General features: G+C 38.5%; 1 protein-coding gene across 2 annotated transcripts in view; it reads right to left on the reverse strand.

Moving 5' to 3' along the window:
• Positions 1-16,290: 16,290 nt before the first annotated feature.
• CHCHD3 (coiled-coil-helix-coiled-coil-helix domain containing 3) overlaps positions 16,291-25,771 on the reverse strand; it is a 356,184-nt gene continuing 346,703 nt past the window's right edge. For both annotated transcript variants that reach the window (XM_001367264.5, XM_016426166.2), the window contains exon 8: positions 16,291-16,968. In XM_001367264.5, coding sequence (XP_001367301.4) covers positions 16,945-16,968 — 24 coding nt within the window. In that variant the 3' untranslated portion in view covers positions 16,291-16,944. The remainder of the gene's footprint in view (positions 16,969-25,771) is intronic.

Here is a 25,771-nt window from a genome sequence, read left to right on the forward strand (position 1 = left end):
AATTGGAGCTGTTAGTTGTACAGCAGTGAGCTAGAAGACTTGGACTCAGTTCCTGGCTCTGCCACTTATTAGTTATATGACACTGGGCAAATCACTTATCCCTCTGAACCTTAGTTTTATCATCTGTAAAATGGATATGAAAATAATAATTGCTTTGCCTACTTCACAGGGTATTTATAGTAGAAATCAAATTAGATAATGTAAAGCATTCTATATATCTTAATATATAATAGAAATATAGAGTTTAATAATAAATTAAAATAAAATTTAATAAAAATGGAATGGGCTTCCTATTCATTCAATCAGAGGCTCTATATCATTTCCTTTCTCAGGATTCTATATAGAGGATTCAGGTACTGGATAATTCATTGGACTGACTGACTCACAAGGTTCCTTCCGATTGTAAGATTGAGAGGGAGTGTGATGTGGAGAAGAAAGTGCCAGAGTTGAAAAGATCTGGTTTTGAATCCTACCTTTGACATTTACTAAGTATGTGACTGAACAAGGACAACCTCTTGGGACCTCAGTTTACTCATTTATAAAATGAAGATAATGATACCTGTTATTATTGTTCACTTATTTCAGTCATGTCTGACTCTTCATGACCCTATTTGGGGTTTTCTTGGTAAAGATATGGGAGTGGTTTGGCATTTCCTTCTCCAGATTATTTTATAGATGAGGACTTTGAGGCAAACAGGGTTAAGTGACTTACCCAGGGTCACATAGCTAGTGAGTATCTGAGGTGAGATTTGAACTTGGAAAGATGAGACTTCTTGACTTCAGGTCTAGTATTCTGTCCACTGTGCCCAATAATGGTCTCTACCTCAGACAATTGTTTTGATGATCAAATGAGATAATTTACAAAACCACTCTGCAAACCTAACAGTTCTTCGTAAGATGAGTAATTATTTGAAGTCCATGTTTTATGGACCCAGTGCAATCCTAATCCTGGGCAGTCTTCATCTTGCAAATGAATACCATTGGTCACAGACTGGATGGTTCTCTAGAAAATCATCCTTACTAATAGAATTGATAGCCCATAAAATCAGATTCAGAGTTGGAAAGGCCTTTAGAAGCCATATAATCCAATGTCCTTTTTTATAGATGAGGCAACTGAGACTCAAAAAGGATACATGATTTACTCAAAACAAGAGAGATGATAGGTAACAGAGTCAAGATTCAAACTTGGATCCTTTTATTCCAAATCCAGTATCCTTCCCACTATACCATGCTCCCTTCTACAACCCAAAGTGCATGTCTTATTGATAATACATCTATTTGCTCTGAAGGATAGTATGCTAAAACATGGCTAGAGAGGCAGTATGAGAGAATGGGAAGAGTGTTGGACCCAGAATCAGGGGCATGAGATCCATACCAGAGCTAGGAGTCCTGTCTCTAACACTTACTTGTGTGAGGCCAAAAAGCCAATATAAGTCATATAACCTCTTAAAGCCTCAGTTTCCCTATTTTAAAAATAGAGATGAGTACTTGCACAACCTACATCACAGGTTTGTGTGGAGAAAAAAGCTTTGATAGCTGATGAAACATTATGTTATTCTATTAGCCCAGGGACAAGAAACCCATCACTGACTGATAGAATCTTCTAGTTGACTCTTCACTGTCAGGTAAGACCATTCATAACTATCTTCCAACAAAGCTTTTCGAGATCTCTAGGGAAAGATATTGCAGAATATTTTTCTATCACCATTTCAGTGTCTTGACTTGAAGGACCTTCTTTAAGTTTCTTCAAGGCTGTCATCTGTAAAATGGTGGTGGAGGTGAAGTTTGGACTGCTGAATCCTGACTTCCTTAAGAGGGAATATTGTAAGGGAACCAATGGCTAGTAGTTAAATAATAATGCTAGGGAAGAGAATGGGACAGGGGGAAAGGCCAGAAGGTCCAAGTGATAACCCAAGAAGCACTGTCAATGTTGGCAAGATAGTGATGGGATGAGTAGCTTGGGGAAATGAATACTTGGTTTAGGAGTCAGGTGCTTTGAGTCCCGCTCTCTGCTACTTACTTATGTACCTGACTGAAGTTGTCTCAGTTTTCTGCTCTGCATAATTAAGAAGTTGGAACATGATTTCTAAAGTCATGACTGACTCTCAAGTCTGATTCCATGACCTTATTTGAGGGCAAAAGCATTCTTTCGTGGTGGGAAGGATTAGTTGTGCCCTCTTGCTGCTTCACCAATAATTTTGCCATGGCCTTGGACATAGCCGGATTCTATGGTCTGATTCTAAACATTCAATGCCTCTAAAGCTTCAGAATTCTTTCTGAAATGGTGTATTGCCCAGAGAAATTTGAGGACCAGATGAAGGCTTTCAGGAAACTTTGATTTTCTTTTTTTGTTGTCATTGTTATTTTTAATCTTCTGATTCTAGCTAGAGGGAAAGGGCACACAGCAGAGATAGTGATGGGGACTGAGATGGGTGGAATTTCAGTGTGCCCCATGCATCCTGAGCTTCAGAGTAAAGGCACCAGTGATAAATTGCCATGGAACGAGGCCTGAAAGGTCTTAGCCAATAATTACTTTTCTTCTGAAGATGGAACCCATCAGTGAATGGACCTGGAAGCCAGGAGAGGGGGATGTTTGGAGTCCTGTTTGGAATGTGTGCATGCTCTCTCCCACACCAGCACTGGTCCTACTGAGCAATTCCATGATGGGATCATCCTGAAGAGAGTATCATCTATCTCTGGAGCCAGATTGTGCCCTACCTTTTCCCTGCTGGAGGCTGGGTGCTTTGTCAGGAGGAGAGAGGTACGATCAGGTGAGAATTTCAGAGAATTCTGGATAAGTGGGAAAGAAAATCAAGGGAGAGGAATGTATTTGATGGAAATGAATATAAAGAACTGGCATTAAGCAATAGCTGATAATTTCCTGTCTTCCACCCCTATGCAACACCATGGCATTTTTGATGGATAAGAAGGGGACATAGAGGGAGTGGATTTTCATTTTCATTGGTCTATTCAACAAACTTTGCAGTACCCTGGGCTAGTTGCTTTGCTTTGGAGGATTAAAAATAAACCATAAGGTCATAGATTTTGAGCTGGAAGGCCCTTTAGATGTCATGTAGTTTACACCACCTCATTTTACAGATAAGGAAACTGAGACCCAGAGTCTGGAAGTGACTTGACTCATATGAGTGGCAAGTATCAGAGCCAGGATTTGAATTCAAATACTTTGGTTCCAAATCAAGCACTCTTTGGTACCTTATTGTCCCCCTTGAAAAGAATAAGGCAGAAAGAGCACAGAGATGTTCCAGGAGCTTGTACTTCAATAGGAGAAATGCAACAATATGGAATGATATAAGTACCATATGAAGGACTTAAAAAGCAATGGGATTTTAGAAGAGAAAAACATCTCTTCTACCTGGAGAGATCAGGGAAGACTTCATGGAAGACTTTTCAATTGAATAATCCCTTTAAAGATGGAGAAGGTAAAAATGGCATAAGCAAAGGTCTACAAGTGTAATCATGAAGTCAAGAGAAGCTATGTTGGAGATTGGAGAATGAACAGTAGTCCAGTTTGGCAAGAGTAAAAGGTATGTGTAAGGGAATACTAAGAGATTAAAGTTGGAAAAGTAAGTTGAGGATAGAGCAAGAAGATCCTTGAATACCAAAAAACAGGAATTCTAGGTCAACAAAACTCAACAAAAGGTAAATATAAAAGGGAGATGTTTTTTAATCTCGTTTGTGTTGTAGATCCAGTCTGGTAAAGCATATAGACTCCTTCCCATAATGTTTTTAAAGGCATAAAAGTAAAATACATAATCAATTATAATGAAAAGGCTGTCAAGATATTTTAAAAATGAGTTCATGGACCACAGATTAAGAAGCCTGAATGGGAAGAAGGCAGTTGTCAAAGTAGAAAGAGCACTGGCTCCTGGGTTCTTAGATTTATGTTCTAATCTCACATTGTGTAACAATGGGTACGTCTCTCATCCCTTAGGAGCCTCATTTTGTCCTGCGTAAAATCAAGAGGTTGGTCCACATGGAATCCACTGTCCCTTTTAGCTCCAAAATCTATGATCCTGTGACCAGATCTAGGAAGATTATTCTGACAGTTGTGTGGAAGGCAGAATACAGTTGTAGGTGAAGTTCAGAAGCCAGATCTTGGGAAGAGAGTCCACTGAGAGAGGCTAGTGCAATAGTTCAGGTGAGAAGGGATGAGAATCCTGAACTAGGGTAAGTGGCAGTGGTCAAGTAAAGAAGGAACTCATTAAAAAGGTAGAATTAATAAGACTGATAGGATATAGAGCATGGAGAGTAGCACATAGAGAAGGGCAAAGAGAACTCAGAGAGTTTAGGCTTAGATGTCTAAGAGAATGATGAGGTCACCATTTATAAGAACAGAAGTGAAAGGAGGAGGAGCTGGTTTGGGGAAGAGAATGAGGCATTCATCTTCTTCTATGTTTTATCTGAAGTGCTATAAGGGTGGCTATGTCCAACAGAGAGCTGAGAATGCAGACCTAAAGAAAGAAGTTGAAAGAGCATTAGCCTTGGGTCAGAAGACCTTGGTTTGAGTGTCTACCACTTACGACTTTGAGGAAGTCTCATAGAGCCTACTGTCCTTGGTTTCTTGTCTATAAAATTAGGGGTTGAATTAAGTTCCTTTATAGCCCCTTCCAGCTCAAGTCTAACTTTATGAGATTAAGGTTGGAGATAAAGATTGGAGGGTAATTCACACAGAGGATGGCTATCTACACAGTAGATGGGGGCGGGGGGGAAGAAGCATGATGGGACTTAGAGGAGGCCCAAGGATGGTAATTTAGACAGAAACTATAAGAGGGATAATTGATTGATGGAGCAAGGTCTTGGAGGAGAAATCAGAGGATAGGCTTAAAGATTGGGTAAATTTGGATAACTGATTAAGTACCAAAAAGTGACTGTTAGCTTTGCTCTGAGATTGGAAAGGTCTGAATAGCCTTCTGAAAACTTCAGAGGAATACATCTATTCAAGAAAATCTCTTGGGTATTCCTAGAAACACTTTTATATAGAAACACTCCACTTTACCCTGAAATTTAAGAAAGCTTTATTGTTTCTGGGATAAATACAAATCTCCCTTTCAGGAGATTTGCTTATACTTACATTTTCTCCTCTCTTCTCCACCCCCATAAAAGTGAAATACATTTGTAAAACTTGAATTAACTGGGCAATATTCCTCAAAGGGCCCCATTTTATGGGAGCAAAGCATTTCTATCAAGTGTGTGCAGGGCTCTTCTAATAATAATAGTATTTGGATAGCACTTTTAAGATTTGCAGTGACAAACATTCTCATTTAATCTTCACAATAACTCTGGGAGAGGTGTGATTATCTTCATTTTATAAATGAACTGAAATAGATCCTTATTAGATTTGTTATCCTAGGCAAGTCCCTTAACTGTTGTCTGCTTCAGTTTCCTTACCTGTAAAATGGGGATAGCAATAGTACTTATCTCCCAAGATTGTTATGAGGATAAATATATATTTGTAAAGTTCTTTGCAAACTTTAAAGTACTAAGTAAATGCTAGCTATTATTATTAGAAACAGATATTTAATATATCAATGCTTGTGGATTGAATGAATTTACTAACTTTACCCTTTTGGTATATGAAATACTTGATTCTTCCTTCACTTCCACAGGCCAATTTATGATAGAAATCCCTTTTCTTCTTAATGTATCCTCAAGAATCAAAACTCAACAAATATTTTAAGTCCACAAATTTATATTATATATCTCCTGCAGCTGACCATGGGTAAATATGAACAATAGTAGTCCTATACTCTCACTGTAAACATGTGGCATTCCTGGGTTCTGGGTTTCCCCAATCCTCTCTTAGAGTTAAGATTTCATGGCCCCCAATCCCTAATTCTCCCAGGTGTTTCTCCAGGCCAAGAGGTAAGACAGCAAAAATGTTCCCAGCTAAGGTCAAGTGAGAACTTTCCTCATTTTCCGCTTGGGGAGCCCTTGGTTATAAAACTAAGCTCTAAAAAGGCTGATCATTTGCATGGAGGAAGCTATGACCTACCATTGGTTTATATTGCACTTTGTTGTTGTTATTTGTTTCAGTCATGACCAACTCTTGGTGAGCCCATTTGGGGTTTCCTTGGCAAAGATACTAGAGTGGTTTTCCATTGCCTTCTCCAACTCATTTTACAGAGGAAACCAAGGAAAACAGGGGGTAAGCCTTTTCCCAGTATATCACACCCTCTTTCTAAGGATCAAACTCAGGACCTTTAGCTTGTGAGACTGACATACTGCCTATAGCACCAGAGTCACTGAAACTTGGGGTTCATCAGATCTCACTAGGCCACAAGTTTGGGATTCCTAGATTCCATGTTGACGGTCTGTTATAAGGAAAGTGTGTAAGTTGCAGAGAGAAGTGGCATGAGACCAGCAGCAAGATTCTGGAACTTGGAAGGAAGGGTTAGGCTGGGACTAAGGCTGTTAGCTGTCTGGAGAATCTCTGGAGGTGGTGGCTACAAATTTCCTTGGTGGCCAATCCTGTCCTTTCCTGCTTGCTGTATTTCATCGAGGCAGTTCCTGGTAAACCTGAACCATCTGCAGTGATTATGAGAACAGGTCTGGATCCATTTGGATCCAAGACCTTCCCTGGCCCTAGCAAAGCCTTACACAGACCCTTTCCTTAATTCCAGCTAAGGGGGGTTTAGTTGTAGGTTAGTTAAGATCAGGGACTGGGGATTTAGGCAGTTAGAGAGGATTAGAGTAGGGAATTGACTCAGAAGAAATCTCTGTGAAGAGATATTGAGGTCTGGGGGTTTAGGTAGATTGACCTTAGTTTAGATTATTCCAAATCCCCTTTTCACCTTCCCTTGTTTATTAAATACAACACTCTGTCCCTGTTATGGAGTGGTCTGTGTTTATTATCTCAGGACAGGCTCAGCCTGGACTGGGCCTGTCAGCCAGAGATAGCCTTCCCAAAGCTTATTCTTCTGATATTGGGCCCTTCATTGTAACATCTAATTCCATCCCCCCAACCCCCTGCCATTATTTCACTTCCTACCCTGTACCCCTAATTTTATATATTCCACAAAAGTGGGAGAGAGTCAGTGTACTTTCCCATTTGGGATGCTTGGGAGCACAGATAGAAATGATGCAGTGATACTGTTCTAGACGAGGGAGCTGGGCCAGAAAAGCAAGCTACTGCTGCTGCTGCCGGCCACCATTCACACACTGTCGTGCACAGACTCTGGATGGGATTCAGCAAAGTGCTGGAAGCAAAGAATCTAAGGGAGCTGAGAGGGCCATCCTCCCCATCCCCTTGACCCTGGGAACTGAGCCCTGGCTTTCTCATTTGCATATTAAAGCCATTATGTAAATGCATTCATTTACTTGGAAGGCAGGGTTATATTCAAAGCCTGCTACTCTTTCCACAAGGTGACAGCGCCCAACACCAGGCAGAGCTCTTCCCTAGGAGAAGGTATGGAGAGGGAGCAGTGGAGGTGAGGCAAGTCCAGCCTTTCTGCATGGGAAAATCTTTGAAGTCCAGGGAGGCCTTGCCTAATCAAATTTGCTTTAAAAGATCATAAAGGTTTGAAACACTTCATTAAATTGAAACATGGCTGCTTTCTACTTTGACTCAACTTGCTTTGAGGGAGTTGCAGACACCAGACTTTTTCTTAAAGACACACTTTCAATTTGTTTCTTGCTCCCCTAAGTGAGTAGTACTGAATAGGATGGGGATCCACATCAAAGGCTCAAAGGATATTAAAAGATCAAAGATCAATGCTGGGGAAATTGGGGGGATAACTTCCCATTCTTCCCCACCAATTAAAATTTGGACTGAAGGACTTCTAGGTTCCCTTTAGATTCTAAGATTCTATCAGGATATATTTAAGGACTATACCCAGGACACAGAGACAGGAAGCACTAGGTGGTGACAAAACAAAACAAACCCAGAAAGCTCCTTGGTTTTCATCGGAATATTGACTTGGAGAGTTAGGGGGATGCTTAGAAGGCCTCTCCATTTTCTTCCAATTCAAGCTTTCAGAGATCTGTCTCTTCACACGAGAGTGGAATTGAATCCGTGATTCTGCCTAGTGACATGGGCTAGGGATCTTTGCAATTTTCCAGTGAGAATCTTGCTAACGTGATGAGATATTTCAAGATACCTGGGCCCAAAAAGAAATACCCTGCCTTCTCTCTTTGATAGGGTCGTCAGTAAATGGAATTCTTCCTCATTCTCCTATGGGGTGCTAGAAATCACAGCTTGGCTCTCCTCAGCAATGCTAGTGAAATAATACAAACCCCTACCCTTCATTATGGCCAAAAAAGGGATTTTTCTTGTTTTAAAGGTACTCCATCTCATAAGTGAACTTACAGTTGTCAACATGGTATCTAGAAACCCCCAAACTTGTAGCCTAGTAAGATCTGATGAACCCCAAGTTTAAGGCTGGCTTGTAAACTGAGACCCCAAGTTCTGGGAACTTTCAGATTTAGCTGGCCTCAGATTGAACAATAGACCCAAAGGTAAATGATAATCTCAGTTAGGTGGGGTCAAGCAAATGCTAAATTTCCTTTTATCTTAGAAATTTTCCCCATTGTATCTGGCCTGTTCCCAAGAAGACCAACCCCTGGGCAGGGATTGGTCTTTTAGTATCCTTTGTAAGGTAGTGAAATATTATAGGGAAATAATGGTTTATTTTAAGATAAGAGAAGGGGAGGGAATTGGGACAATCTATCTAAAGATTATGAATTACCATTCTCCCCCAAATCAAGTTGATAACCTACACTATTTAATACTTCTCTACCTACAAATCTAATTCCTACAATAGCTAAACTACCCCCCCCCCCTTAGTTAATATATAAAGATGGTAAGGAATTGAAAGTAGCAGGAATAGGACAAGAGGAGAGTTCTCATTGACAGTTGGCATTTGGATGTCTAGAGCAGCTCTGCTGGAAATCAGCCACAAGATACACACACAGGGACACAGGAACCAGCCCTTGGATAAGGGATACAGTCACAAGAGAGGGAGACAAGTACAATTCACAAGGTCCACCTAAGGAGCTTAGACCAACAACCTCCAGCCTCAACTGTCCCCCAAGGAAAAGCAACTCTGTCACTCTCCTAGAATTCTGGAACTGTCCAGTTCCTGCTTTCCTTATAACAGTAGGCACCCTAGCCTCTGGCTTTGATTTCTTTTCCAATCCTGTCAATGTAGTTTGAACACTCCCATTTCCTTGTAGCTATGGTAATGCCAATCATCTTTCCCTGCCCCTGGATTCCCCAAATGGTATATGGGTCCCCCAAATTCGTTTGTTCCTTCGAGTCATCATCTAGGGCTGTGTCACTTCCAGGGATAATGTCCCCAGAGTCCCAGGGTGTAAACCCTGCAAAAGTTTTAGCTCCCTGCTCTGAGTAAAGGACCAAATATTGGACTTATCCCTTTTCTGATTAAAGACTTGGTTTTTCTAACTACTTTGGTAGTTCTGTGTTATTTCCAAGTTAACATTGTGTTAGCATTATTTGTTCCATTCCTTTTCCTAGGTCAGAAATAATTGAGAAGGGCAGCAGGTACATTAGTTTTTCCCAAAATGCAGTTTGTCTTTGAAAAGAAATAGAATAAGAGAAATAAAAAATGAAGGCAAGAAGTTTAAAACATGGTTTTACTTCTGGTAATTTCAGGAAATGATAGAACCTGGAAAGGAAAACTAGCTAATGGGATAGCTAATCTACCTCTACACATTTGTGATGATCATACAATCTTTGGATTATTTTCAGAGATAGAGCTTATAGCTTGTGGATTGTTGGGGTTTTTGTTTTTTCACTTTGCGTCTACTTCTCGGGAAGGGAGATGGCAAAATTCAAAATCCATCCAGCTCTGTATACCTATACAGAATATTTGATGGCAAAGGAAACAAATTAAGCTCTAACAAAGTTTTAGAAATAATCTGTGGCAAGGCAGAAATTGGTTTTGTTTGACAAGGCATATTTGTTAGAAGGGTTTTTTGTTTTTGTTTTCTCTATTCAGAGGAAATAGGCAGGCAAAATAAATTTCTGTTCTTTGGGGGAATTGAAAAAAACAACTTATACCCTTTGGGTCCAAGAAAACAAAATTCATCTGTGCGTGTGGATGTTGGGGGGGGGGGATATTCCTTCCTCTTCTAATTTTTCCTATCAAAGTACAAAGTTGAGCTTGGGCTCTCAAAGACTATGTGAGCAAAGCATAGACTCTAACTATAAAGGAAAGATCTGGGTACCCCCAGGGACAGCATAGTCTGAATTATAGTTTAAGTTTATCAGTTAAAGTTTAAGAGGTCCTAAGAAGGTTGGTCTTCTGGTGATAAGTGATCTCCATACATGTCACAAAAACCAGTGTTTTTGTGCTGGGGAAGAGGGAGACAGTGCACTTCAGGGGTTGGGGAGAGTATTCTAAAATTGCAGGTTCACAATTATAGTCACTCACTCAATATTTATTAAGTCCCTACTATATCAGACATTGTGCTAAGGGCTGGGGATGTAAAAAAAAAAAGTCAAGAGACAGTCTCTGGCGTGAAGAAGCTTACCATATGATAGGGGAGACAACAAGCAAATGAACATATAACTATTTATATAGGTTAGATAGGAAATGATTTGCAAAGGCACTAGAATTAAGAGGAGTTTGATAAAGGCTTCCTGTAAAAAAGGGGATTTTAGTTGGGACTAAAAGGAAAGCAAGAAGTCAGCAGGTGGAGTTAAGAAAGGAGAACATTTCAGACATGGGGAAGAGCTAGTGAAAAGGGGTAGTGTCAGGAGAGGGAATGTCATGTTCGAGGAAGGGAGAGGAGGACAATGCCACTGAATATGAGTTTTTGGCAAAATTTAAGAAGACTGAATACGGAGAGAGGTCTTTCTTGGTAAGGAGTAAGACCATGTCATCAAGTGAAATAGGGGTGAAAAAAGAGTGGCAGAAGATGTGAAATATGAGATACAGAAAACTGGGAGCTCATGGTAAATATTCATTTTTTTTCTCAGCTAAGTGAGGAAAGAGAGACCATGGGAAGTTTAAGATGGATGAAAAGTTTGGAAAAGTCACTGTAGAAAGGGGGATAGAAAGTTGATAAGTAGGATTGCCTAGTAGCAGTGAGAGACCAGTCGAGATAAATTTGTAGTGGCTGCAGAATGATTTCCTCCACTCTTCCCAACAGTTGGGTGGAGGCCTTGCCTCTCTACTTCTTTTCCCTCTGAACAGTGGAGATTAGGGAGCAAAAGGACATAGTAGGAGAAGGAGACTGGATTTTAACAGTAGGAGAAAGAAATCTTGTTTCCCTACAGACTTTCTTCTTCCTTTTCCCTTAAAAGGATAGATACAGCAGTGGGATGTAAACAAATTGATAAAAGGCCAGGAAAGAGATAGTTATCATATATGCCATACACACACACACACACACACACACACACACACACACACACACACACACATATATCTTATTTATGCTTCCAGTGGTGGTTTGGAATATGTGAAGGTAACAAATAAGACTAGTGTTGTAATGCCATATCTTTTCAGTGGATGAGGATTCTCTAGGACAGTACTGACAAACACCCACACATTTATATGTAATTATATTTACTCATAAAAAGGAGAAAAATCAGCTAAAAAAGTTTGAGTCTTAAATAATAAAATTGACTTAGGAATTAAATTTTGTTCACGAGCAAGAATATTAGGACAGCAACATAGTGGAAAGAGCACTGGATTCAGTCAGACGACCTGGGCTCAAACTCTGCCTCTGATGTTACATATCACTGAATATTTCTGGATTTCTTTTTCATCATCTGTAAAATATGCAAGGGTAGAGGAAGAGGACTATATGATCTCTAAAGTTCTTTCCAGCTCTGAATCTAAGAATAGTTGTTTTTTTAAAAGGTGGTTAAAGTGTTAGGTTAGATGGAAGAGACAGAAGGCAAAGTGGGAAGAAAGAGACAGAAAAATAACAGAGGAAGAAATAGTCACACCGAGGAAGAAATAAAGAAGCAGACAGATAAATATTAAAATGGTCCTTTTTAATTAAAAGTTTTTAAAAATAATTAAAAAGACCCTAAAAAAATCTATATGAGAGTCAAGAGGAAGATCAAGGGAAAGGACCACTAGTTGGGGTGGATGGGAAGATAAGATAGCTATTGTCTATCATGGTAAATAATTTTAGATTAGAAATGATGGAACATCATGATTTTCAATGGAATTGAAATATAAAATTAGTGAGAGGATAAGCAAGTACTTAGCTGGTCTCAATGGATCCATTTAGATGGGAAAATGATGTCTTTTGTTCCTTGTCCTTCACTTTGGAAAAGGACCAATGACATCACAGGGTAATATCTTGACTTGCATGTGAATTGAATTTAGCAAAGTTGCAGTCACCTACCTCACTCTTTCTTCTGAAGCCATACATGTCCAGTGGCAAGACCAAAGTCAGGATTATTGGCAGTGGCCCAGGATGTGGTGGAAAACCTTGGCATCTAAATGCTCCATAGAGCCTACGTTAGCTGCCTTAATGGCCACTGGAACAAATTGTTCTCATCTGCCTATTCTGTTGGTAAGTCTTCATATGCCTGGAGTAGATAGCTTAACTCATCAACAGGGCTGAGGCTTATTGGTTACCTTCACCCTGATTTAGTCCATTGGTTGAGACATTGTAGTGGTATGGCCATTGTTTGTGCTATACCACTAAGAAGTGTTTTCCAGGCTAGATGGCATTTAGACAAGAATTGAGTGCCATGCATGCAATTAGATCAGTATGGCTCAATCATGAAGTTCAATAAGGGAAGTGACGTGTAAGAAGATTTGAATAGGGAAACAATAAAAGACCAGAATTTATAGGGGAAAGCAGGGAGGTAATATGATCAGGCTTGTGCTCTGGGGAAATTGTTCTGACATTTTTTAAAATAAATGGTGTGACAAAACATAGAGACTACCTTATCAAGTATGAGGTTCACTAGCTAGCTAATATGGTAGATGATAGAATCAGAATCCAGAAAGAGCTTGACAGAATAGAGTAAAGCTAACAAAATGGAATTTAATAGGGAATGTAATGTCATGAACAGAGTGAGATGTAACTGGATGGCAGTTCATCTGATAAAAGAATTGGGTTTTTTTTTCCTATAAACTCAAGCTCTAATTTTAAAGCTCAACTTAGAAATCCTTTCTGATTCCCAAGATTAGTAATTATTTGCCCTCTTTGGACTTAATGTTTCATCTCTGTTATATACATATACTTTGTGTTTATGTGTCATATATGGATATGTGTCATATCCACTACTGGACAATAAGACACATGAGAGCACGGACATTGTCTTATCTAAACTATGAATATCACCTAGCTTCTAGTATAATATATTTTGCATATAGTAAATATGTAATTTACAAAATCAGTCTGCATTATGGTGCAGCTAATTAGGTTGTACTAACAGAAATAAGAGGCATCTATGGCTCAGTTATTAAGAGCACTGGGCCTATTGTAAGGGGATGTAGGAAAACTGGGATATTAATGCATTGCTAGTGAGGTTGTGAATTGATCCAATCATTCTGGAGAGCAATTTGGAAGTATGCCCCCAAAGCTCTAACACTGTGCATACTCTTTGATCCAGCAATAAATACCACTACTAGGTTTATCTTCCAAAGAGATTGAAAAAGGAAAAAGGTTGTATTTGTACAAATTTTTTTTCTGGGGGAGGGGGGAGGGGAGCAAAGAAATGAAAATTGAGGGATTGTACATCAATAGGGTGATGAGAGAGAGAGAGAGAGAGAGAGAGAGAGAGAGAGAGAGAGAGAGAGAGAGAGCGAGCGCTTGGGACAATGAAAGATTAAGTGAGCTGCCCAGGGTCACACAGTTAGTATTTACCAGGGAAGGACTTTTAATAGTATCTTCCTAGCTCTGAAGGAAACATTCTATTCATTATATCTTGCAGCCTCCAGAACCTAATTGCATAATGAAAACATTGTGATGAATGACTCAAATCATCTCTGAATTCTGATCATAGCTACAATATAGATATAAGAAATATCCTTATAGGATACCTTAAACAAAAAAAGTAAATATTTACACATTTTGACCTTTCCCTCCCCACTTCAAAAAATAAGTGAGATTAGATGTCTTTTGCTCATACTCAGAGCAAAGAATTTAGATAATTTAGATGGAAATTATGGGGAAACAAATTTTGTTTCAGTATAAAAATAAAAAAAATTCCTAATACTTAGAGAAATTTTAAAACAGAATGGCCTGCTTGGAATTCTTTAAGTAAGTCCTGGGGGACAGTATTTGTAGTTCAGTAAAAATCTGTATAAATACAAATGGAAGGGTTCATTTCCAAAGGTGAATTTCTAAGATATGACAGAGAGAAGATCTAGTAACAGCAACTCATTAGCTATCTTAGCCTTCTGTTTATCTGAAAAATTCACTAAGTTATCATTGCCCTTTGAAAGTGAATTATCTCTTCACATCTCTAATCCTAACACTTTCCTTAGTTTTATAACAGAAGCCTCCTCAAGTGGGAAAATGCTCTCTAATTTGCAATATCAAAACAGTTTAAGGGCTTGGATGATACTTTGCTGAGGGCCAGAGATTCCCTGTCCAGGGAACTTCAGAATATTTAACCAATTCACAAGGTCTTGTAAAAAAAAAAAAATTGAGACTTTCCTTGTGAAAAAAGTCTAAAAATGAGTCAAATAGCCTGACTTTCATCAAATGTAGGGAAAAGTTGAAATACTATAGGATTTGGATGAAGATTTACTTAGAACTATTGAGATCTCTAATTTCCAATGGTTTGTCCAGTCTAGTCAAGTTTTTCTTCCATGATTTAATCTCAGTTTGTCTGGTATGATCAAACCTGCACAGTTTTGAAGATGATACTCATTCTTCTTAGCTTGTTGGGCTAAATTGTTGTATATTATCTTCTGCCTCATTCAAGAGAATCAGTAAATGATTTGAAAGTATATAAAATAGTTCCCTTGATCCTCATATAAACCATTCTATTCTTCACAAGCAGCTGTCCTAAGACCTAATAGGAATCTAAAAGAAGCTATGAAACAAAGGCTGGATAAGGCCTCACAAAGGTAAAAAAACAATGTACTGTCTCACTCTACACTATAAAAATGCTGGCAGGAGGCATCCATCCCCTTCCCCTGCCACCCGTCATGTTTGTCAGTGGTGAATTAATAAACTGGCAATGAGAGTGTGCTGCTTTGACAGATGACGCTTCCATTTTCAGAGAATTAACCAGCTTTAAATGTCTGCTTCTCCAATGTTGTATTTCTCTGCCAGTTACAAGACTGGCAGACTGGGATGTGCCAAGTTCTTGGCTCTCAATTACAAAACAAAACACTATAGAAGAGAATTTGTGAGTTAGCTGATTTGTAAACACTACAGCAAGTCACCGTGTAAACATTTTGCTTTTGTGTACCTATTATTTCTTTCAGGCAGTTACCTGGATCCCACTCTGATGGTGCCAAAATTTGCTGCTCCTCAAGTTACCAATGGTTCCTTCACACTTAAAGGAACACAGCTTGCTTTAGCACCACTTTTTTTAACCTTCAATTAAACTGTAATCACAAAGCATCTTGATAATTATGGTAGGAGAGTCACCGGTAGTACTTGGAATACAAATCAGATCTGCAGGTGTGTTCACAAGTGTACAGTAGGATGCAGTCCAAATGGAGCCAATTAGGGAATTAAAGTGAATAAGTAGCCGCAGGTTCTATTTATATTGACTGCCTGAAATTTTCCCATAACCAAAGAAAGGTCATCTTCTTTCCCCCTAAACCCCAAGCAAATGCACAATATCATGGTCCTTTTTGAACCTGAGAACCACCTGTCAATTGACTGAAACCTAGACATCCAAGTAACAAAAGTAGAATTTTGTTCAAGCAGTTATGACAAGATAGCATATAAATTGCAAATTAACAAAAAATGTCTTTATTACTTTGAAAGATCACTGACTTCATTAGTATATTATCTTGACTGCTGCAGACTGTAATTCCCTTTAGTAGGTAGGTTTCACGAGGTGCTGTGGCTGGAAAAAAAAAAAGCAGTACCTGGTAGACAACCATCTGGCGATAATCCTCTGCAAACTTGGCCAGCCTAGACTTCAGATGGCTGATGCACCGGAAGCCCTCTCCACACCTTGATAGGATCTGCCAGAGCTAGTTTTCTGTTGGCACAGATTTCAAGAACCCATAGTCACTGCCACACTGTGATGAGGCATTAGAATAGAATAGGATTTTGGTAAATGAATCAATAATAAGAACGTGATAATTCTCTAACTATGGCTACTAATAGAATAGAAAGACGCCAGACCACAGGCAACAATGCCAGTCTTGTTCATAAAATATATTTATTATTGATACTGAGTGAGGCATGGTTGTCAGTATTCACGGTAAAGGATATAAATGCACATATATATGCACATATATATATATATTTCAAAAGTTACTTTTACATTGATAAGAAGGCCATATTTCACCTGTAATCATAGACATTATTCCAGCAAAAGAAAGACATTTTTTTCCTTTTCTTAGATACATGATCACCATAATAAATTAGAAACAAAAATTTCATATCAAAGGAGAAAAGAAAAAAAGGCAAAGTCAGCATTCTATGAAGGTCAGACAATTTAGTTCCCTAGTGGTAACTCTCATTCACTGGGCTTTTCCTCCTTCCCTACTCTCTTATAATGCCCCCTCTTCTCACCTTGCACTTCCTCTTTTGCTGACCCACCCACAAAACATTCTAAACATTCTATTTCAGCCTTGAGCTTTAAGAGGTCAGATTTCTGATATAATAAGATATTGGTCTTGGTTTTTCAAGTGTCTGCTGATTGACTTCTGATGTTTGTTGCTGTTGAATTGGCTCTCCCAGTTCTTCTCCTTAGTGGTCTGCCCTTTAAATAGGTTTTGTATTGTTAGGGGAAAAAATGCTCCACTGCTGGAATTAAAGTTGATAGGCTTTTGCTTGCTTTGGAAGTCAGCTTTATCCTCCCTTTTCAAGCACGCTCTGCAGAGAAATCAAAAGGAAAAGTTTTAACACCAGGAAGAAAAAAAGTAACAGCAACAATTTCATTCCATGTTAGCAGTTTTCTTAATGCTCATTTCCAAATATGCAAGGGATAAAACATGGAACTTTCCTAGTTCAGGCAAGCATAATTTCCTGGAGTAGACATCTTCTCCAGTTCTAAATCTGATTATATAATTCTGATTCGTAAACCTTAAGGACTCCAGAATGATTCAGAATCCCTGGGTTATGTGGTATAAATCACTCCCAGGGGCTGCAGTTTGCCAGGGAAGAGCAGCCCTACTAAAATGCTAAGTAACAGTTGAATGAGCTCAGGACCAACATGCATACCAACTCAGGAATGCCTTAGGTAACTTCCCCATTTAGTTAAGAAAACAACAGATAGGAGGAAGAATTTCTAGACTACCATTTATTCTTTGAAGACTTAAATACAATACAGAGAAAGAAGGTAGTAGTATCTCTGCATTGGAATGTAAATTTCTTGAGGGCAGGGCCAGTTTTGTGTTTGTCTTTGTATAACTAGCATTTAGAACAAAGTCTTTTCTGTCAACAAAGTATTTCCTAAATATTAACTGCTATAGGGTATGTAAAAATGAAAGATGAAGAAATACCAAAAATAAATGGTAATAGGCAGTAAGTGATAAAGCTATGAAATTTGCATTTTTTTTCCTAGAAGGGGATACTGCAAAACATAAAAATGAATAGGGCCAAGGGAAGCCCAAAGATCTAGTGAAGGCAATATAAAGAACCTACTGAGAAACAGAAGAATACTAAGATTACATAATGGCACAGAAAAGAAGAGAAGATAGATTATTACAAGATTCGATGTTTTCCAGATTCTTAAGGAGATAAAAGTAGGTATCCAGAACTGGCAAGAACAGACATGGATTTAGTCAAATTGGAGGTTAATTAGAAAGGTTTCAGATGTCCTGTGAAAAGGGGAAATTTCATAATAATTTTAGAATAGGTATCTCTTCAAATAGTGGGACTACCATAGGTGGTATGCCCTATGAGAAAAGAACTAGAGTTTCTTTGGGAGGTAAACTTTATATAAATCTAAAGACACAATTACCTCATTAATGGCCACAAAAGAGAATCCAATACAATGCAGAATCATCTGGAGTCTTCTCTTAGGAAACTTAATTCCTAGAGAGCTGAAATTACTTCATCAAAATCAGTACAATGACATAGATTATGACAACAGCATTGCAATGAGGACCCAAGGTGTATGTATGTATGTATGTATGTACATACATATATATGTTATTTGCCATAATATGGACTTTACCAGCTGTAGTCAAGAATGCATAGTTGTACCTTCCCATTTTGCTGCTATGCAGTCACAATACTTGGGAGTTATGTGATTTGCCCAGAGTCATACAGCTAGGAAGTGTCTGAGGCCAATTTTGAACCCAGGACTTTTTGTATTTAGGCCTGGCTTTCTATTCACTGAGTCATGTAGCTGCTCCAACTGTACCTGTTTTTAAAATTTGTGGAAGAATCTGCCTTTACTGCAATGAAAATAAAGCACCAGGATGAAGTTGTTTTCAACCATTGTAAAGGGTGAATATTATGGTTGAGACTGAAAAAAAATCTAAATTTAAATGGTCGCCAAGGGAAATCCTAAATAATAAAATACCCAAGTCAGCTGCCAAATTTTTATGGTGTTTTAATTACAACAGGAGGAAGAAAATATTAGAGGGGGGGGGAGAGAGAGAGAGAGACAGAGAGACAGAGAGAGACAGAGAGACAGAGAGAGAGAGAGAGAGAGAGAGACAGAGAGAGAGACAGAGAGAGAGAGAGAGAGAGAGAGAGAGAGAGAGAGAGAGAAAGAGAGACAGAGACAGAGACAGAGACAGAGAGGAGAAGGAAAGAAGTTTAACTCAGAACCACTCTGGCTCAGGCTGAGTCAAAGTGGGCGTTAAGGCCTTGGAGAGCCAAGGCAGGGAAAGAGATCAGTCCTTATCACTCACATGACCAATCTGAAGGAAAGCAGTATGCGAGGCTCCTCCAACCTCAAGCTCCAGCCTTGAATTCAACTCTCAATTCAACTCTAGCCCTCCTCACAGGAAGTCTCAAAAACTCTAGAGGCTGTTCTCTACCTCACTTCCTACGTCTCACATGTGCCAGTGGTGGCTCAAGCTTGACTTAGGACCACCCAGAGGTCTGTCCTTTTTTTGCACATGTCTGTTGAAGGCCATATTCTCAAATAATTAAATCTTGAGTTTGCTGAAGCCCTTCCTAATCTTGTTACACTGAGTAGGGTGGAGAATGTAGTTTCCAAGACCTGATTCTGTTATTGCAAGTATCTCTATTGTTATTGATCAGGAAATAGCTAAATGGGATCTTCTAAGGAATGGTCTGAATAGGGTGAAGTAGTTTTGAAATTCACACCATCCAGTACCCTCCCTAGAGACCTAATGAAGCAGAACTCAAACTAGTTATTTTCTCCCCCCTCCTTCCCTTGCCAGATACAAGGGATATGTCCTTGGAAAACTGAGGAAGACCTGGATGGTTTGACAACCAGAAGCATAGTGCTAACTAAGAAGGCCACACTGGTGTTTTACACACATGCAATAATTCATGAATACATATGAAGAATATGAAACAAAGCCAGGGAAACAAGCTGTTTAAATAATCTCTTTTACTCCAATAACACAATACTCTAAGGCATGTACTAGAATTCTAATCTCCTAAGACACAGTGGCAGTTAAGCTTTATCAAACATTGCTCCTTAGAAACAAAAAGAAGTACAGGTAAGCTTCAGGGCTAGTTTATCAATATGTTCTCAAACTTTGCTCATCTGCCACCAAAAGGTGGCAGAGGTAGGACAAAGCTGTCTTCTTTACTGTCAAAGAATGGCAATAAAATGTCAGGTTGAATTAAAGAAGCCAAATTACTTTGTAAGATAGTTTGTGTTATAAATATTAAAACTATAGAATAAAAAACCTTCTGTAGCCGTGGCACAAAACCTTTAGGTTTTTGCTATCTCTCAAGGCTGGCTAAGGCCATTTTCATAATGAGCTTACCTTACAAGTCTTCATACCACCACTGTATAGTTTCTGTAAGTTGCTGCTGTTGGACTGAATTTTAACACTGCATAAATTTAACACTGCATAAATTAACATAGGAAATTCCCCAAAGAATGAGTGAAAAGCTTTGCAAGTTATAAAAAATTGCTTCCTTCATTTAGGGAACCACTGACACTTAATCTTAATGTGGGAAAAGAAATTCCTTACAAGTTTTCATCATTTTAGCCTCCAGATAGTCCCTTTCTAAACAGTTGAGGGAATTGCCCAATACCAAAAAGAGAGGAGTTGGGGCTTCATACTATTCCCCACTTTTTCTCATTCTCCTCATTCAACTCCTCCCTGGGTTCCCTCTTCTGTGGAAAGACTGGCAGCTCCAATTGTAAGACAAGAACAATGCCCCTGGAGATAGAAAATTGTGTGTCATTTCCCTTTATTAAAATGATCTGAACAGTTTCTCTCAAATATTTTTGCTACATAATAATCTATTCTACTGATTTTTGAATTATAGCTTTCTCAGTTGGTTTGAATCACTGCACTGTACTGCACTGCACAGCTGCCTGGCTGTCTAGATCTATTTAAAAGAAATCATAGCAACTTTGGGTTGCCAAATCACCATCAAAAGGAAAGGAAAGTTGCTGCTTTTTTTGGGATGGGGATGTCTAGGATTCGTTTTTTGATATTGCTGTGAACTTTCCTCAAATGAATTTGACATGTATATGCTAGCCCCAAAGACCTAAGAAAATTGACATGAATGGCAGGTCAGGTTGGTAGAAAGATCTTAAATGGCAGCTTTTCTCCACCTCACTTCCACCATCCCCATCCAAGTTCTTAAGTCTCTATAATACTCTATGTTTAACTAAAAAAGAGAAGAAAAAAGAGACTGAGAGATTAGTCACAGAAAGAACCAGGAAGAAGAGAATAGAAGACAGAATTAGAAGATTATAAGAGAGATAGGAAGAAAAAGTAATCAATAAATTCAATTTATGAAAAGCATGAGTGGCTTGGCTTGGGCACAAATACTGTCTTTACTACCTGAAAATCTGATTAGTTAACTTATTTTGTTTGTAGTATCAGCCTATCTCTCCCCTCCACCCTGCCCCCACAAATCTTGTTCTTTGTTCTTCTTGCTTTGGGGCAGAGGGAGAATTAGTTAATTTTTTTTTCATGTCATCATTCTGTATTCCTATTTTATGACTGGCTAATGTTGCAGGTCTCAAAGGAAATTTAGCATGTTCCATCCTACAACATTCACTGTTTAGAAACTTTGCCACAATAATAGGTAAAACTGTAACATTCCACACTTGTGACTTCTGAAGAATGAACCTGAACCTATGGGTAGCAATGTTCATCATGTAGACAAAAAATGTATTTCAATACATTTTTAGAGAATACATTAGAGAATAATACATACATTAATAATCATACATACATACATACATACAAACAATACATTAGAGAAGGGCAATACCCTCTCTAATCAATCAGTTTACAAATGAGAGAAAAATTACAAGATCATTCTCAGGAAATCGTTTTTGGAAAAGGATCCTGGGGATGGAGGGTGGAAGTAAATAGGCAAATTCAAAATCTGAATTTGGCTAGTTTGACTTAATTTGAAAAGTTTCAGACATAGATACTCAAATTAGAAATCAAGGTGAAAAATCTTTGTGGCATCTGAGTATACATAGAAATGAGCAATTTACAAATAAATGCTACTGGAGAATGATAAAGAAGCCTGTTACAAATATGATTAAAACACATGCTCCAAAAAGTCAATCCTTTCAATAATGAATTAACATACAATGTGAACGTATATATCACAGCTCAGCCATCTAGGCACAGAATAACTCCTGTCCAAGTTTATCTTTGATGTACTTACACACCCCTCATCCCTCTCCATTATTGATCCCTCTTCTCTCCTTTAGCCCTTAGTGTATTCCATATTTGTTCATAGCTGGTTGTAAATTAATCCTATACTATTAAGGTAAATATTAATACTTAAATGTGATCTCATTAAAGTTAGTATTCCCTCTCTTGAAGCAGATTCAAACCTTAAATACTATGCCTATAAAACAGACTCTAGCAAGTTCTCCTTTGTTGGAAAGGCTTTGAATAGGGTCCGGGGATAGCATGAGCCTACAGGAAGGGGAAGAAACAGCACAGTTTCCAGTACAGAGGCTCCTCACCACAAGGCAATGAATCAGAAGAACCCATGGATCAACTTATTAATAATTAAAGCAACTGTGTTAAAAGTTTGGGCATCTAATACTTCCATTTGCATTTATAAGGGGTGGTTGTGAAGCAGTTTAGATGAGTCCTCCATCATAGGGTTCATCTACGTGAGGCTAGAAGGGCAGGCAGTTGTGGGAGAGCAAAAAGAACATTGGAGTTGTAGCCAAAGGCCCCGATTCCAGATCTAAGACTGCCATGAATTGTGAGTTCTCAAGCAAGCCCTTCAGACTCCTCATATCCAGGTAGAGTCAAATGACTTTTAAGGTCGTCCTTTCAAGTTCCAGATTCAAAGATCTTGTGAATTTTGGGAAGTTACCATAATCCTTTTTTCTCTCACTTCATGAGAGAATGAAAAAATGAAGAATTGGCATCTGAAGGGCTGTAGAAGGCGAATGTAATTCAGATGAATGACAAAGTAGAGTATTAGTGAAAGAATTAGGAGATGTGTTATAGTGTTGCCTCTGCTACTAACAAGCTTTATGACCTTGGGAAACATCCCACATCTATAAAATGAAGGTATTTGGCTTCTTCATTCAGTTGGAAAGTCCCCTTTAATGCTAAAGTTTAATCTGATGAAGTGTTTTTCAGGAAGTCTGAATTCTAAAACCAAAGTTACTAGTAGTTATGTTGACTGTATTAGCACTCAAGGGGGGAGTGGGGGAGGGGGACAGTGAAGTTCTAGTCTTTCAAGGATCCAAGTTACAGTGAATATGAAATATATGACCCTTAAGACACTGGGCAGAAACTCTGCCTCAGGCAAATTCCTCCACATACTCTGATCTTAGTGTCCTTTATTTCAGAGACTAACCATATCCTGGAGGTTTTATTTATATTTTAGAAAGAAAGAAATAAGGCATCTACTTAGGAAAAAATAGCCCGGGATACTTAGTTTTGTCCTTATTTCTGACCTTTTATTCTTTACATCAGTCAGGTTACTTACTATCTCCCTACAGTGGCTCCTTAGCTCTTAACTGCTAACCCTATCATAGAAGCCTTCTCTCCCAGCAGGAAGCATTTAAGGAGCTTCTTTCCCAGAGTATAGAATACCCCAGTTTCAAGGTATTCTTACTGCTGGTGCCTCATGTCAGGTGACTTGACAGATTGCCTGTATTGAACCTACCACTCTGATTTGACCTCTAGTACCTTGATTCTTGACTGCTTGACTTATGACCTGGCTTTCATTTTAAATGAAAAGACTGGAGGAAAACCTCTATCTTAATTTCTTGCTATTTCTTAGATCTCTTGGTCATGACTTCCCACCTGTTCTTAGTTCCATTGATATCCATGGTTCTAGCACATCTGAACTTGAGCAGTCATGGCATATACATAATCCACAGGCCTATATCTCCAAGAAGAGTTTGTTGGCAACCTGCATTTTCTTGTGGAAATACATTAGATTACAAAAGAGTTGTTACTAATTTCTACTAGTTAATAAGGGGCAGAGATGTTTCTTCATCTCCCTGAGTATGGGAAACTTGGATGAGTAGACAATGTAGTGGAATGAGAACTCATTACAGACCCAGGAGGAGAACTGAGCTCAAGGGCCATTTATGATCATTACTAGTTATATGATCCTGGGTATGACACTTAATCCCTTAGTGTCCTAGGAAACTCAATCCTATAATTGCAGAGAAGACAATAATCTGCAATGGTAGAATTTTCACTACAAATGATATTACAGGTCTAGTCCTAATTCCTATTGCTACCCTCAGGAAATCTAGAAAGCTGTTCTCTACTTTCTTCCCCAAATTAGTCTGTTTTGTTCTATAGATTGGGCTTCCACAAGATTGTCAGGAATATGTATAATCTAGGACTGAGACCTACAAAAAAGAAAGGTATAACTACAACAGTGGCAGACAGATCTGTTAGCAAAACAACTGAATACTTCTTCTAAACAAATGACTTAACAATAATATGGAAGCCATTATGAAAGACTATTGCCACAAAACAAAAAACATGAAAACACATATGAGGGTATGGAAAAGACTAGCAGCTATGTACAGCTCCTCTGCCTATATTCATAAAGGCAGAAAACCACCTTTAAAAAAAAAGACTTTTAATGTAAATACAATTCAGAATAAGGCCCCTAGACTACATATTCTAATATATATTACATGCTCCAGGAGTCTACTTATCTTTTTTTTTTTCCCCTAGCCTGTGGTAGCAAGTGATGAAAATGGGCCAGAATTGGAGCTCTTACTAGTGCTAACAAGGTAAACAGGAGGAAAAATAGGCTTCATCTCCATAGTTACTATAAATCATGCAGTTCATCTTAAAAGGCTTTGTTGGCCCTGAGAATCTCAGCACTGTGATACTCTTTTCCTTGGAGTCCATTCATTTTTCTTCCAAAATTCATTGGTAGAGATTTGGAGGAAAATTCACAGATTAAAACCCTCTCTTGGTACAACTATATCCATTGTTGGGACTATCCTCTGTGCCATGTCTTACCCAAACAACCATTTTTGCTTGGGGTGAAAATATCCCTAGTTATACTTCTGGACAGAATACCCAGAATTATCATCTCAACAAATATCTTACTCTCTGATTAATAAGAGGTAAATTGCAGGAAAGTGGAGGTGTCTCAAATTACAGAGGGCAATATGAACTTGGGTAATGACCCTAATTCAAGTTCTCATAAGACTGGACTTCAGTCTTCAGTCTACAAAAAGGAAAAACATTGTTGGCTACCACCAGTGTGACCCAGGGCAAATCATTTAGCCTCTCTGGAATCCTAGCTTTACATATCTGTAAGAAGGGGCCAGTTGAATTAAAGAAACTCTAAAATCATTTCTCAATTCTCTGACAATCAAAGGAGTAAGAAAAAATGGAGGGGAAAGGGGTGTATAAGATAGAATGGCAGCAAGGTAAGATGTTTCAATGGCAAAACTAAAAGTCTGAGTAGCTCTAAAAGAAAGCTATAAAGCTGATGGCTAAAGAATTAATGTGGATTATATGTTTGGGTATATATAAATAAATGTTCACATTCATTTCTTAATGATGTATCACTTTTAGTTAGCCTGTAGTTCTCAGTCCTAGAGATAATAATTATCTTTTAAAATCCTTTTACTCTTATGATGATCACACAGAATTAACACACTAGAAAGAATAAACTAAATTTTCCATGACAAGCCAGGGGGGATTATTTAAGGATCATTCAGAAAGGATAAATGTGAATAAGTGGATGAAAGAGAATTTAAAAAAAACTCAGGATGAGGAATATCCAAAAATTTTCCAATCAGTAAATCTATTAGACTATAGGATAATGCCACAAGGGAAGAAGTAAGAGCCCAATTGTGAGTCATTTAAACATGGGATAGATTTAGCAATTGTAATTATACTATGGGGAATGCTCTTACAATGTTAGAGAAATGGACAGTTCTCATGTTTAGTTGTTGCTTCACTATTTAGTATTGTCTGATATATGCTTTGGCTTTCACAGGAAACATAAGATGATAGTTTGCCCCATGAGGAACTGCCTCAGGGAACAAGAGTGACTATTATACTACTGAAGGCTTTTCCAATAA

Source organism: Monodelphis domestica, chromosome 5, assembly GCF_027887165.1.
Source record: "Monodelphis domestica isolate mMonDom1 chromosome 5, mMonDom1.pri, whole genome shotgun sequence".
NCBI lineage: Eukaryota > Metazoa > Chordata > Mammalia > Didelphimorphia > Didelphidae > Monodelphis > Monodelphis domestica.